Source organism: Schistocerca gregaria, chromosome 8, assembly GCF_023897955.1.
Source record: "Schistocerca gregaria isolate iqSchGreg1 chromosome 8, iqSchGreg1.2, whole genome shotgun sequence".
NCBI lineage: Eukaryota > Metazoa > Arthropoda > Insecta > Orthoptera > Acrididae > Schistocerca > Schistocerca gregaria.
This window is the reverse complement of record NC_064927.1, coordinates 83,507,819-83,523,898: the sequence shown is the minus strand read 5'-3', so window position 1 is coordinate 83,523,898 and position 16,080 is coordinate 83,507,819. Positions and strand designations below refer to the sequence as shown.

General features: G+C 43.9%; 1 protein-coding gene across 1 annotated transcript in view; it reads left to right on the top strand.

The window, feature by feature from the left end:
* The window catches only part of LOC126285031 (fatty acyl-CoA reductase 1-like), a 133,294-nt gene extending 121,475 nt beyond the window's left edge, over window positions 1–11,819 (top strand). Inside the window, exons 6-8 of the mRNA XM_049984355.1 lie at window positions 584–776; window positions 9,865–10,107; window positions 11,786–11,819. Of these exons, the coding sequence (XP_049840312.1) occupies window positions 584–776; window positions 9,865–10,107; window positions 11,786–11,819 (470 nt within the window). The remainder of the gene's footprint in view (window positions 1–583; window positions 777–9,864; window positions 10,108–11,785) is intronic.
* The last annotated feature ends 4,261 nt before the right edge of the window (window positions 11,820–16,080 follow it).

The window sequence follows — 16,080 nt, the reverse complement described above, 5'->3', positions numbered from 1 at the left end:
GCAATGCAGCTGCCCCAATGTACAGAAACGGTCCGCGATCATGTTTCTTAGTTTGGATGCTGCAGTTGTGCATTTGTCCATTATGCACATTTCTTTGTGTGGGTATTTCATAATGTCTAAGATGTTTTCACGGACATATGAAAATGAATTTTTTTGGCACCTCGCTACAAACACAGCTCACCTTTTCCGTTTCTAACAGAATATTGGCAACACGAATACCCAGGGGAATGCCAGGTTTGCCTCAGCTAGTATTCGATAAACGTAAATCGGTATTAACTATAGTGAGACCTTCTTGTCCTCTGTCAAGAAACTAGCCTTTTTTCTTTATTTCTCTCACACCCACCTATTTCACTGCTCAAATCGTGCCTGTCTTCCTTTCCCACTTTGTTACTTACAGGAATTGGAAGAGGGCTGCTGTCCTCAAGTCCCCTACGAGCTTCGAATGCGATCTCTTACGTTGCGCACACGATTGTCTCTTCCTCAAGTGAACCATTAGCACTGGTCAAGTCTTTAGTTGATAAATTTCATAGCACAGAAGACTACTTGAAGAAAAATCTGTTTTGAACAACTTTCTTTCCGACAGTGACACCGGTCTGGAGGGAGCCGCTAGAAGGCTGGGCACCGAATATGAATGGACCAGTCGGCTTCTTCGTAGCTGGTGGGAAAGGCGTGTTGAGGGCTATGCTGGCATACCTCAACTTCAAAACGGACATCGTACCCGTCGATTGCACGGCGAACGCCATCATCGCAGTGGCGTGGCATTTTGGAGAGACGAGGTGCGCATTACATTGAATTACTATCCTTATGAGCTACTAGATACCGTAGTATTTCTTTGCACGCTTTACGCTACCTTAATACCGTTTAAGACTGCCCAGTTATGCCTTTTATCTTAGGATGGTTATTAAAACAGCTTAAAGAAAAGGGGGACTTTCTGTCTAATATACTACAGACGACATGATGGTTAGAGACGGTGCACAAACGACAATCGTAAAATGGTGGCTAAGGAAGCTTACCAGTGCGGATTTCTAGCACGGCGAGCAGAAGCTGTTACTTACGCCGCCGGTGACGAACACACACACACTCAGAGCAAAACACGTTTTTAAAAATGCTAAGTGTCGTCCCTGTCACGCTGAGGTGACATTGCGTGCAATTAGTCTGGGTTTTCCTACTGAAAGGTGTCTGTTGAGTCAATCACCGTTCATTCACTTATAACGTATCTTTCGCTTTAATTACGGGAGAGCCAATATACCTTTACTTCCCGATCGCACGTTGACCGGCTTCGACGTATAGGCCTCTCTCTGCTATGTACTGTTTAGTTAAGTTTAGAGGTACCTACACTCTCAGCAGTTCATCTGCCGACTGACCGTATCAGTGTACACACGTCACCACCGACTCCGCTCTGCGTTTACTACACTGCCCTGTTTTTGTGAATTTAAGGTGTTGTGAACTTAAAGTAAACTTCACTGAGTTTATTTTCTACGACATCTCGCTTGGTTTTGCACTGAAACAAACACAGGTGTTTGCCTCTGCTATTTTAAAAGTAATGAGTCTAAAATAAATAAATGAAATAAATAAAAATATCGAGAAGAAACAGTTGGCAAAGAGCTGCATCAGCATCCCTTAATGGATCATGGGTTCCTCGACGGAGATAGGAATTTGCAATTGAATAACGTCGTTCTACAGTGCTTTGAGGAAGATTGTAGTGACCCATATTTTTTATGTTGAGCGCCAGACTTCTTGGATCTGAAGCTGATGTAACACTTGCTATCGTGCACTAGGACTGCTCTCACGAAAGACAAGCGCGTACTTTAAGGAAATTATGTATGTACCATATACCACTGGAATGTAGAGGTCTGCGTTATATGCTGTGCCTGAGTGCAGAAAGCCGCCTTTATTGAGTACGTTATCGGGCATTTAGAGCCCTGTAGTTCCTCTAAAGTGCCTGTGGAGCACAGTGCTGCACTGATAGTGGATCATTGATCACGAATAAACCAGAAAAGATGTTAATCGAAGAATTTGAGGAGTTAGCTTGCAGAGGAATGTGGGACATGAAATGGCTCTATAGGACGACGAATGATGATGGTCTCCAGTGAATCAGCAAAGGAAGGGACATATGGTAAACACTGACAAGAAAAAGGGATGGAATGACATGATGTGTGTTAACGCATCAAAGAATAAATGCCATGACAATGAAGGAAGGTGTAAAAAAAAGGTGTAGGGGAACACAAAGATTGGAATATATGCGATAAGTAATTGAACGCAGGGTGTAAGTGCTGCTCTGAAACAGGGCACTGCTTCCATGGAGCGAAGCCGAGTAAGCGGCACTCGTTCCCATCACTCGCTCTTAATGGGTGAGCACTCGCTGAGTGCCACTCTCAGTCCGTGCAGTGAAGAAAAAATACAATACAGTGTGATGTCTACAGCAGAGCGCTGAGCTTGTATGTAATGGAACTCTGTGGTCTATTTACATTCCTGGAAATTGAAATAAGAACACCGTGAATTCATTGTCCCAGGAAGGGGAAACTTCACTGACACATTCCTGGGGTCAGATACATCACATGATCACACTGACAGAACCACAGGCACATAGACACAGGCAACAGAGCATGCACAATGTCGGCACTAGTACAGTGTATATCCACCTTTCGCAGCAATGCAGTCTGCTATTCTCCCATGAAGACGATCGTAGAGATGCTGGGTGTAGTCCTGTGGAACGGCTTTCCATGCCATTTCTACCTGGCGCCTCAGTTGGGCCAGCGTTCGTGCTGGACGTGCAGACCGCGTGAGACGACGCTTCATCCAGTCCCAAACATGCTCAATGGGGGACAGATCCGGAGATCTTGTTGGCCAGGGTAGTTGACTTACACCTTCTAGAGCACGTTGGGTGGCACGGGATACATGCGGACGTGCATTGTCCTGTTGGAACAGCAAGTTCCCTTGCCGGTCTAGGAATGGTAGAACGATGGGTTCGATGACGGTTTGGATGTACCGTGCACTATTCAATGTCCCCTCGACGATCACCAGAGGTGTACGGCCAGTGTAGGAGATCGCTCCCCACACCATGATGCCGGGTGTTGGCCCTGTGTGCCTCGGTCGTATGCAGTCCTGATTGTGGCGCTCACCTTCACGGCGCCAAACACGCATACGACCATCATTGGCACCAAGGAAGAAGCGACTCTCATCGCTGAAGACGACACGTCTCCATTCGTCCCTCCATTCATGCCTGTCGCGACACCACTAGAGGCGGGCTGCAGGATGTTTGGGCGTGAGCGGAAGACGGCCTAACGGTGTGCGGGACCGTAGCTCAGCTTCATGGAGACGGTTGCGAATGGTCCTCGCCGATACCCCAGGAGCAACACTGTCCCTAATTTGCTGGGAAGTGGCGGTGCGGTCCCCTACGGCACTGCGTAGGATCCTACGGTCTTGGCGTGCATCCGTGCGTCGCTGCGGTCCGGTCCCAGGTCGACGGGCACGTGCACCTTCCGCCGACCACTGGCGACAACATCGATGTACTGTGGAGACCTCACACCCCACGTGTTGAGCAATTCGGCGGTACGTCCACCCGGCCTCCCGCATGCCCACTATACGCCCTCGCTCAAAGTCCGTCAACTGCACATACGGTTCACGTCCACGCTGTCACGGCATGCTACCAGTGTTAAAGACTGCGATGGAGCTCCGTATGCCACGGCAAACTGGGTGACACTGACGGCGGCGGTGCACAAATGCTGCGCAGCTAGCGCCATTCGACGGCCAACACCGCAGTTCCTGGTGTGTCCGCTGTGCCGTGCGTGTGATCATTGCTTGTACAGCTCTCTCGCAGTGTCCGGAGCAAGTATAGTGGGTCTGACACACCGGTGTCAATGTGTTCTTTTTTCCATTTCCAGGAGTGTACATTCGCGCGTTATCCACGGCCGCTTCAAACGAGTCAGAAGACAAACTATTTCTTTTAGACGCCACCTTATAAATCTTTAACTTCGTTATGAGTGACTAGTCGCTCAATACCGATTCTCAAATGCATGTTCAGCTGGCAACCATCTACCTGGATAGCGATGGAGCAGGTGCCAAGGTCACGTACGTTATCTCTAGAATCATAGGGTGAACCTCTTGTGTGGACACCAAAAGCGGAAATTTTGTCAGAATTAACCAAAAAAAATCATTTTGCAGCAATATTTGAATTGATAACATATAATGCAGATTTTAAGGCTTATTTAGTTATGAAAAATGTTGTGGTGTGATTGACTGATCATATTCAAAAAAGTGTTGTTTCTTGCAGCTATTTATTTGCATGTTATGGCGGTATGTAATAACACGTACGGGAAACACAATGATAAACAAACAGCAGCACTTATTAGAATAGTGTGTAACGAAATATTTTGCTTTGAGTGATGATTTATTTGTTTAGTCAAAGTCCGTTGATTTATGTGTGGATCTGTAGTCAAAGTCTGTTCACTAATATGACCTAGCATAGTTAACGAGACCTGTCTAACCTATAGAAGTTGCTCTGTTATAGGACAATTCAGATGCGAAAACTTTATTTACTCCTGATATGAAGTGTCAGTTGCATGCTTAGCATCTTATTTTTATCTACATGTGTACTGGACTGTTACAGGATAGTTAAAATGCGGACACAGCTATAGCGCACTTAATTCGAGAGATCGCTGTCATGCTTTTGGCTCCAATTATGGAAACTGTATGGAAGAGGAATAATATTTTGAGGCTTGACGTAAAGTGTATGTGTATGTGTGTGTTTTTCGAAGAAATTGTAGACATTGTAATAACATAGACATCGACATTTGTGTGTCTGTTCTTACATGTTTCTGAAGACATTTTAGATATGCAAGTAATAATGTGACACTTGATAAGTATAATGTGTTTTATGGAACTATGCAATAGACAAACTGAATTACTGCCACTGTGTAAAGCTGTAATTTTTTTATGTTGTTAGATCAACTAAAACTCTACCAACTAACTATACGACGAAAAAGCCTGCAAGAAACATAGAAACTTTGCAATGATTTTCAAGTAAAAATGATAAAGTAAACATTGGATAATTGCTTCGTTTCGCTGAAATTGCTTTGGAAACGTTGTTGTTGTTGTGGTCTTCAGTCCTGAGACTGGTTTGATGCAGCTCTCCATGCTACCCTATCCTGTGCAAGCTTCTTCATCTCCCAGTACTTAATGCAACCCACATCCTTCTGAATCTGCTTAGTGTATTCATCTCTTGGTCTCCCTCTACGATTTTTACCCTCCACGCTGCCCTCCAATGCAAAATTTGGGATCCCTTGATGCCTCAGAAGATGTCCTACTAACCGGTCCCTCCTTTTTGTCAAGTTGTGCCACATACTCCTCTTCTCCCCAATTCTATTCAATACTTCATCATTGGTTATGTGGTCTACCCATCTAATTTTCAGCATTCTTCTCTAGCACCACATTTCGAAAGCTTCTATTCTCTTTTTGTCCAAACTATTTATCGTTCATGTTTCACTTCCATACATGGCTACACTCCATACAAATACTTTCAGAAACGACTTCCTGACACTTAAATCTATACTCGATGTTAACAAATTTCTCTTCTTCAGAAACGCTTTCCTTGCCATTACTAGTCTACATTTTATATCCTCTCTACTTCGACCATCATCAGTTATTTTGCTCCCCAAATAACAAAACTCCTTTACTACTTTAAGTGTCTCATTTCCTAATCTAATTCCCTCAGTATCACCTGATTTAATTCGACTATATTCCATTATTCTCGTTTTGCTTTTGTTGATGTTCATCTTATATCCTCCTTTCAAGACACTGCCCATTCCGTTCAACTGCTCTTCCAAGTCCTTTACTGTCTCTGATAGAATTACAATGTCATTGGCGAACTTCAAAGTTTTTATTTCTTCTCCGTGGATTTTAATACCTACTCAGAATTTTTCTTTTGTTTCCTTTACTGCTTGCTCAATATACAGATTGAATAACATCGGGGAAAGGCTACAACCCTGTCTCACTCCCTTCCCAATCACTGCTTCCCTTGCATGCCCCTCGACTCTTATAACTGCCGTCTGGTTTCTGTACAAATTGTAAATAGCCTTTCGCTCCCTGTATTTTACCCCTGCCACCTTTAGAATTTGAAAGAGGGTATTCCAATCAACATTGTCAAAAGCTTTCTCTAAGTCTACAAATGCTAGAAACGTAGGCTTGCCTTTCCTTATTTCCTGATAAGTACGTCCTCTTGAGTAGTCCCCGCCCGGAGATCCGAATAGGGGATTATTTTACCTCCGGAATATTTTACCCAAGAATACGCCATCATCATTTATCCATACAGTAAAGCTGCATGCCCTCGGGAAAAATTACGGCCGTAGTTTCCCCTTGCTTTCAGCCGTTCGCAGTACCAGCACAGCAAGGCCGTTTTGGTTAATGTTGCAAGGCCAGGTCAGTCAATCATCGAGACTGTTGCTCTTGCAATTACTGAAAAGGCTGCTGCCCCTCTTCAGGAAAAGTAAATAACCAAAAAGTGTTTTGCAGGTGGACAATCCCATATTCACAGAAAATCTGGAAAGACTGCCATAAAACTGTGGACAGGGGTAGGCAACAAACAACATAGAGCGAAATAAGAGGATTTGGAAAGAGTAGAAGAGTGTGAACCTCTCAGACCAAGCCAATAAGTTGAAACACGTCCTTTAACTAGGAATAACAAGTAAGGAAAGAAACAAAAAGAAGAGTGCATTTTATAAACTATAAATCGGGCATCTGTGACACATGAAGTTTTGGGCGATAGTAAGTTATAGCTGTATATTTGTGTAAAGCGGAGGGGTGAGGGGATAGTGGGAGGCAGTCTCAGACTGTATACTCTCCCAGAGCTGAATCCAGGATGTGAGCTTCATCTCAACAGCCTCCACACTGAACACTGGCCTTTACGATACTGTATCTCGACCACTTGTGCTCTCTTACTGGGCTGGACTGCTTGCATTACTCTCCTACCAATGGACGATAAACTATTGTTACTGCAGTCGATAGCACGATAGATTCGTAATCGGACATCACCTCCATGTGCAGTCGACCTCACTTAGGTTCTCTGTCATTCCAAGCCACTAGATGCGAGTGTCTGGGTCTTTGCTCAAAATTCAGACTTCTATTCGACTCCTCCTCTTTCTTCCTTCCATCAAAACTCTCTAACGACCCTGGCTTCAATTCTATACTTCCTCCTTCGTTTCATATTTTCTATAATCCGTAGTTGTAATACTTTTCAAAAGACACTGTAACTGAAATTGAATATGAATCTAGTGTGATGTGTCGGCCGTAAAATCAAAATGCAACATTAAATATATTAAATACTGGTGGATCCGACAGACGTTGTCTTGCATTTTTTGTTTGATATTTAAATGATACCCATCTTCTCCTTCTTCCCAAAATATCAATGGATATTGCTAAGTGTCGTCAGAGCGATGACTGTCTTCAATGATATGCACTGCGTTATCTCTGCATTGGATTCGTATATCTCGACGTTCAGATGCGTCGCCAACCATAGCAACAGCAACTTCATTAATGGTCGGTACATTATATCGGCCCGCGTGCTGCCCAGATGGTACTTTGCCTGCTGTATAGTCGTTTTGCAGTCTGTTTGAAACGGTATTGAACAACTGGAGCAACTGATTGTCATTCTGTAAAAACGGTTCTAAAATACCCTCAATTTCTCGCTCCTCCATCTGCTCGATATCGTTGTACTGGCAGCGTGCGTCTATTTGCTGCTCCTTATCACCCATGAAGTAGATTTGGAGAAACTTTGAATCGGTATCCAGCATCGGCATTAAAGAACAAATTTGATGATACACTTGGCCCTGAATCTTAAACGCTGAGTGAAAATTGTGACCATCCTCATTCTGAACGATTTTTGTCGCTCCAAATGACGTCACTTGAAAGCGTGAATTGGATGGTTCCGTCGGCGAATACAGCTTTTCCAGACTCGCAGCAGAAACCGGCCAATCCACCTTTGTATTTGAGTGCATGACAGTGTTGGCATTGTTTGTTCATAGCACCGATTACAATTTGTGAATGTGGCGAATAGTCGATGTCCGACTCATATTCAAACGAAAGGCGAAGAAGTGATGCACGTGTCAATGCGCGATACACTTGCAAACGCTGTTGCTCACGTGTTCTGAATGTGTCCGTGACTCGTTGACGGGCCAGTCTTTGTCTCAATGCATTAGCTCGAAGGCGTTAGTTGCGTTGCTCTTGACTTTCATTAGCAATTCTGATTGCAGCCTGGTTTCTTAAATTTTCATTGTCCGTCAATTGATCTTCTGCCGATCTATTTAACCGACGACTCTGGACTAATTGTGAATTCCGAGTCCGTCGACCAATATTTCCTCCTCGTCCACGAAGACATGGCGTTGTTTTATGTACGTAACTTATATGTGGATATAATACACTTAATATTCACTGAAATGCGACACCTGAAATATCAAAAGACACCGTAAAAAAATAAAAATGTCAAAATAACGAAACACACATAATGTAATACACTTAAATTAAAATGTCGAAAAATAAAGGAAATCCTATGCACGTAACTTATATCTGAATATAATACGCTCAATATTGCACACAAAAATGCAACGCCACCTACCGTGCTGATTAAAGAATGTAAATTTTCCAGGCCCCCACTTGAATGCATACACAAAAACGCATTCACGTAGATCCAACCGTTTAGTTGCGGTATGGATAAATAACCTAAATACCGACTGCAGCGCCATCTGGCGGGATCATTTGTGAATCTAAACCATCCAGGGTGCCACCCAAACGCATGCAAAAAAAAAAAATCATTCAAATCGGTCCAGCCGTTTAGGAGGAGTTCAGTGACATACACACGTACAGTAGAATTATATATATAAAGATTCGACGACGGGATGTTGAAAGAAACATATTATCACTGCCGTCAAATATGAAGATTACATTATGTAGAAGAACAGTGTGGCAGTGGGAAGACGGATACCAGTCTTCGATACGCAATAACGGAAAATATTACGGAAAATTACAGACACATATTCCCCCCAAGTCCCGTTTTCACATAATTAATGCAAATAAAAAATATATAAGGTCCATTATTTGCACAAAATTAAATCATTAATCATTCCCTACCCTTCTTCACTGAATACCGGTCGAGGTAATACTCATACTGAAAGTGACGGAGTAACAGTATGAGATACGAGTGAGATTTTTTAAAATGTAAGCTGTACAAACCAGAAGGCTGTTTCCGGACAACACTTAATCATATATCATCAGCCGCCTGGATAGCCGAACATTTTAACACCCCGCTTTCACGATAATTGTGCCAGTCCTGGATCGAATGTGCCCCAGTAGATTAACGAAGAGGGACGGTGTGCCAGTTACTGTAGATATGGTTTTAGGCCGTTTCCCACATCCCAGTAGCTGAACACTGGGCTGGTAACCAAGTCCCGCCTCCGTTAAACGATTAGCAAATATTTAGGAAACGTATACAGCCTTTTGCGCACTTTCCACTTGGTCTGTTACGAGGTAGCGAGAGGATGAGACTTTGTCACTTCGGCAAGTTACGTGTGCCAGCTTTAAGAGTAACCTTGGCAACCCTGCAGCGATGTGATCGAAAGGCCAAAGAAAAAGAAAAAGGTGTTAACCAGATACCAGCAGACATTGCTGACATAGTAGGTCCCGTTCATCAAAACAACACATGGTTTGAAAATGATTGTGAAATTTTTAGTAAATGTCACTTTTTTAGGTGAAATCATAGAAAATCTTTTAAACACTAAAGAAAAATTTTCCTTTTAAACACTAAAAAAGAAAAATAGCCCGGGACTGGGGCAATTTACAGTTCACTGCTCTACACTAACTTGACGTTTGTTACAGGCAGGCGAGCCCCTATGTTTGCAACATAACTAATGGGGATCAGAACCGCATCACCTGGGGAGAGCTCATGAAGAATCTGATGAGGATAAATACAACAGAGGTTCCTCTGAGACCAATTCTGTGGTATCCTCAGCCAATTGTGACGACTTCAGTCGTGTGGTACACAATCTGCCACTTCTTCCTCGAATTCCTGCCTGCATATATTCTGGACTTCGTCATCCGTCTTTCTGGAAGGAAACCATTGTACGTATCAATATATTGTGACTGTAAAAATACGCCAAGTGCTCATTATGATAGTGATTTAGTGTCATAATATAGCAGTACACTTTAAAGAGACTATCATAAGTAGAAATCCTGGTACCACTATCATCAGCAACTATGTATCGTAAGACGATTGTTGAGTGTTGCCACCAGTTTTCATGCTTATGGAACCGATGAGACTTCGGCCGTTTAGTATGATACGTAAATTAAATCGTGGAAACGGTAAGAAGATATAACGTTATACACTCCTGGAAAAGGAAAAAAGAACACACTGACACCGTTGTATCAGACCCACCATACTTGCTCCGGACACTGCGAGAGGGCTGTACAAGCAATGATCACACGCACGGCACAGCGGACACACCAGGAACCGCGGTGTTGGCCGTCGAATGGCGCTAGCTTTGCAGCATTTGTGCATCGCCGCCGTCAGTGTCAGCCAGTTTGCCGTGGCATACGGAGCTCCATCGCAGTCTTTAACACTGGTAGCATGCCGCGACAGCGTGGACGTGAACCGTATGTGCAGTTGACGGACTTTGAGCGAGGGCGTATAGTGGGCATGCGGGAGGCCGGGTGGACGTACCGCCGAATTGCTCAACACGTGGGGCATGAGGTCTCCACAGTACATCGATGTTGTCGCCAGTGGTCGGCGGAAGGTGCACGTGCTCGTCGACCTGGGACCGGACCGCAGCGACGCACGGATGCACGCCAAGACCGTAGGATCCTACGCAGTGCCCTAGGGGACCGCACCGCCACTTCCCAGCAAATTAGGGACACTGTTGCTCCTGGGGTATCGGCGAGGACCATTCGCAACCGTCTCCATGAAGCTGGGCTACGGTCCCGCATACCGTTAGGCCGTCTTCCGCTCACGCCCCAACATCGTGCAGCCCGCCTCCAGTGGTGTCGCGACAGGCGTGAATGGAGGGACGAATGGAGACGTGTCGTCTTCAGCGATGAGAGTTGCTTCTGCCTTTGTGCCAATGATGGTCGTATGCGTGTTTGGCGCCGTGCAGGTGAGCGCCACAATCAGCACTGCATACGACCGAGGCACACAGGGCCAACACCCAGCATCATGGTGTGGGGAGCGATCTCCTACACTGGCCGTACACCTCTAGTGATCATCGAGGGGACACTGAATAGTGCACGGTACATCCAAACCGTCATCGAACCCATCGTTCTACCATTCCTAGACCGGCAAGGGAACTTGCTGTTCCAACAGGACAATGCACGTCCACATGTATCCCGTGCCACCCAACGTGCTCTAGAAGGTGTAAGTCAACTACCCTGGCCAGTAAGATCTCCGGATCTGTCCCCCATTGAGAATGTTTGGGACTGGATGAAGTGTCGTCTCACGCGGTCTGCACGTCCAGCACGAACGCTGGTCCAACTGAGGCGCCAGGTGGAAATGGCATGGCAAGCCGTTCCACAGGACTACATCCAGCATCTCTATGATCGTCTCCATGGGAGAATAGCAGCCTGCATTGCTGCGAAAGGTGGATATACACTGTACTAGTGCCGATATTGTGCATGCTCTGTTGCCTGTGTCTATGTGCCTGTGGTTCTGTCAGTGTGATCATGTGATGTATCTGACCCCAGGAATGTGTCAATAAAGTTTCCCCTTCCTGGGACAATGAATTCACGGTGTTCTTATTTCAATTTCCAGGAGTGTAGAAGAAGAAACGAAGAATCGTTATTAGACTGATAAGGATGGAGACAATGATGAGCCAAATCGCTATGACCACTTAATTAACAGTGTGTTCACCCACATGCGGAAAGCAATACAGCAGATATTCTGCGTCGAATGAATTCGGAAAAATGTTGGTAGGATTTCTCTCGTACGTGGCATTAGGATGTCAATGCACAGGTCACGAAATTTCGGTGAACTGTGACGAGTGGTTAGAGACCGTGGAGCTGGCTCCCCGACATCGTTCACTGGCTTCAGCTCAGGTGAATTTGGTACGATTGGGGTGGGTGTGGAAAAGGAATGTAGCCCATGGCGCGAGTTTGATTGCTTGATTTGAGGCGAGAGGACCGAACAGCGAGGTCATCACTGCCATCGGATTAGGGAAGGAGGGGGAATGGAAGTCGGTCGTAACCCTTCAAATGAAGCATCCCGGCATTTGCATGAAGCGATTTAGGGAAATCACGGAAAACCTAAATCACGATGGACGGATGTGTGCTTGAACCGTCATCCTCCCGAATGTGAATCCAGTGTGTTTAACCACTGCACTACCTCGCTCGATCAAGAAGCGAGAATAGCTGTTATTTGGTCTTGGGCTATTTGAGAATGAGACCTTTACGAAGTTTGTTCTCGCTGACGGCGCCATAAAACGACGAAAGGGAAAAAGTTTACCACTTGTCACGTCTTCACTGTTCATGCAGTAGAACTTCCACATAAAGTATGACGTTTTAATTTATTACCTCTTTACTATTAATAGTATTCGTTACACGTTTTGCAGACGGTATTCACGTACACCCCTGAATGTGCGTGAAAAAGTATGCACTGTACGATACAAAGTTCACGAAATATGATCTCATATACTGAGATGTGTTCTTCCTCGTCCCCGTTACAGCCATGTTGCATTAATTATTGCATAGTGGCATGTCCTTTCTTGTAATACCTCCATACTGAGTAACGTTTTATATATATATATATATATATATATATATATATATATATATATATATATATATCACTATGCAATAATTAATGCAATATATATATATATATATATATATATATATATATATATATATATATATATTCCTCTAAATACGTTTCAGATGGCCCAAGTGGGCAGGGCGTAGAACGTGACCTGGCAATGGCAAGAAAAGCTTATCTGAAGAACAGAAATTTGTTAACTTGGAATATACAGTAGTATCACAAATACGAAAGTGCCCAAACAGAAATGACAGTATTTATGGAAACAGTTTCTGATGTTACTAATAGATGGCGTTCCTGGTTAAAGTTATAAAACAGTGGCGCCCACGTTGGTAAGCCAAACCATTATAACGAATGCCCAAAGCGATTTTGAACGTCCTATGGTGGTGCTGCGGGCACGTGACGTGGTAACAAGCGGAGTAGACACGGTCAGGGGATCACCCGAGGAAAAATATGGGCCGCAAATGAGGAAACACGTTGATATAAGCGACTCTGACAAAGGGCCTATTATTAATACTCGGAGCCTGCGAATGAGCATCTCGAAAATGGCGAAGCTGGTCGAATATTCACGTGCTACTGTCGTGAGCGTCTACCGAAAGAGATAGAAGAATAGTGAAGCTACGACTAGGCGCTAAATGGTGGGACGTCCACGACTCTTCACACAATGTTGGTTTCGTTGGCTTGTCTGATCTGTAAAATATGGTAGATGGTTATCTGTGGCATCTCTGACGAAAGAGCAGAATGCTGGTGCACGCACAAGTGTTTCGGAGCACACTGTTCACTGTACATTGTTCAACATGGAGCTCCACAGCAGACCTTTCCTACATGTTCGATTAATAAAACCATGTCGGCTCTTCGGGTGAATCACATTTTTGCTACACTAGATCGATAGTCGTCACCGAAAGGGCCTTCAACGAGGTGAACGGCGGCTGCAAACATGCAGCACCCATGGACGCAGGCTGCTGAGAGCAATATCATGCTGCGGGAGACATTCTCCTACGCTTCCATGGAACCTGTGTTAGCAATCGAAAACACGCTGTCAGCTGCGGACAACCTGCATTCCTTCTTGTTTCATGTCTTCCCCGACGGGGATGTCATCTTCCAGCAGAAGAATTGTCCGTGTCTCGGAGGCAGCACCGTGCTAGAGTAGCTTGAGGAACATTATATTGATCGCACGTTGATGTTTCGGTGACCAAATTCCCTTATGTAACTTGTAGGGAATCAAACTGGTCCACTATCGGGTGCCATCACCACGTACGCATGTTATTTACACGAGTTACATGACCTGTGCGTAGATGTCTAACGCCAGATATCTCCACAAAACTATCAACGAACTGTCGTATCCCTGATACGCAGAATCAGTGATTTATGTCGTTCCAAAGAAGGAAAAAAGTTATTAAGCAGGTAGTCATAATGCTTCTGCTCTTTGGTTTATTTCAAAATATACCTGATAGTATTATGGATTGAAATTTAAAAAACTTTCAGAGTAAGCTATTGTCTTCACATGACTGTGCCGTTACAGGCTATTTAGGTTAAAAGTATTTATTCGTAAGAAGCAATAATATTACAGTCCACACAGACGTGATACATCAAGTTCTTAAAGGATACGCTTGTGTGTTCCAAACGTTTCTAATAATTATCACTAAGTGCGACGTGACGCAGATCCTACCAGCCTGCTCTTTCTCTCTCCCTCTCCCACTCTTTCTCCTCCTATCCCCAACTACAAGGGCTCTCCACACTATACTGTATGATGTTCTCCTTGTGTGTCGAGACCATTTACCAAATCAATATGCGTATAGAAAGAACTGGTCACCCTTACAGTAAGCCATGTCTGCTATTTACAGAGTCAGCAATTTCTACAGTAAGGAGTATTCGGGTTTTACTTCTCATTTACGACGAGATCGTTTCAGAAAGAGTGAAACCTACAATTGAGGAAGAATGTGTCCTGTCTTTTCGAAAGGAACCATCCTGCCATGTGCCATGAATGACTGAGAGAAACCACAGAAAATCCAAATGTGCGTGGCTGGACAGGGCTTTGAACCAAAGTCCTTAGCACTAGGATCATGCAACAAACGCCACTGTCTTTCTAATTTACTCTACTTTAATTTGTTAATGTCAAAAGGCACATTTCAGTTCTGAAAAGGGTATGTTTGCACAAAAAGTAAAATTTCTAAATATTATTACAAACTGTTCATTGGATAACAAAAAAATGATTCAAATGGTTCTGAGCACTATGGGACTTAACTTCTGAGGTCATTAGTCCCCTAGAACTTAAAAATACTTGAACCTAACTAACCTAAAGACATCACACACACCCATGCCGAGGCAGGATTCGAACCTGCGACCGTAGCGGTTGCGCGGTTCCAGAACCGCTCGGCCGCTTCGGCCGGCATTGGATAAAAATACGAGTTCTTGACTACTAATCCATTCTGTGGAAATCACACATCAATAGCAATATATGCCCTGCAAGTTGTAGCTGATTTCCTCTGTGTAATAATAATGACTAAACCGATCTTTGAATAATTAATTTCTACTTGCAGGTTACGAATAAGATGGCTTTCAGGGCAACAAAAATTTTATGTTCAGTATTTCATATAATTATTAGCTGCTGTGAAAAATTTAAAATATTGTCCAAATCAACCTGTTAATTCGTATAATCTTACATTGAATTGTTTGACACAGTACGTCGGGTAATACAGTGAGAAATTGCGGCATGTCAAATGACGCACAAACTACCCATGCTATATTTTTTCCAGGACTTGAGAGTGAGGGTACTTAGGGACTTCCAACAAATTTCTGTCGTAATTTGAAATGTTTCGTAAATTATTGTCGCTGACACAACAAGACCCCCCCCCCCCGCCCCCCACCTGCGCCACCCACCTTGCCTGAGTTACTGAAAGGAAACAAATCCACCACTTGCTATATTTTGTGTCTTCATGCACTACAAATTCAGCATCAGGCAAGACGCTGTAATTTATTACTGCTTCACTATTATGTGCTGGCTGCACATTATTCAGACAGACTCCTTATACTATTGCACCTATCACTTTACCTAATAAAGTACATTATTTTATGACGTAGTTCAGCAGGTATGTCGTCACAAACAATGAGATGTGCGAAAAACTAGCTTTTGGCTGAAGTCAGATTTCTTAATGTATCGGTCATAGTGGAATAGAGGTACCTTTTCTAGGTGATGTCTTTTTAGAGGTTTTAATTTTTCAAATTTACTAGCACTTATTCGGCTTCGCCTTCACAACTGTGCATTTCCTTAATGAACTGCGCTTCTGTTTCTTCTG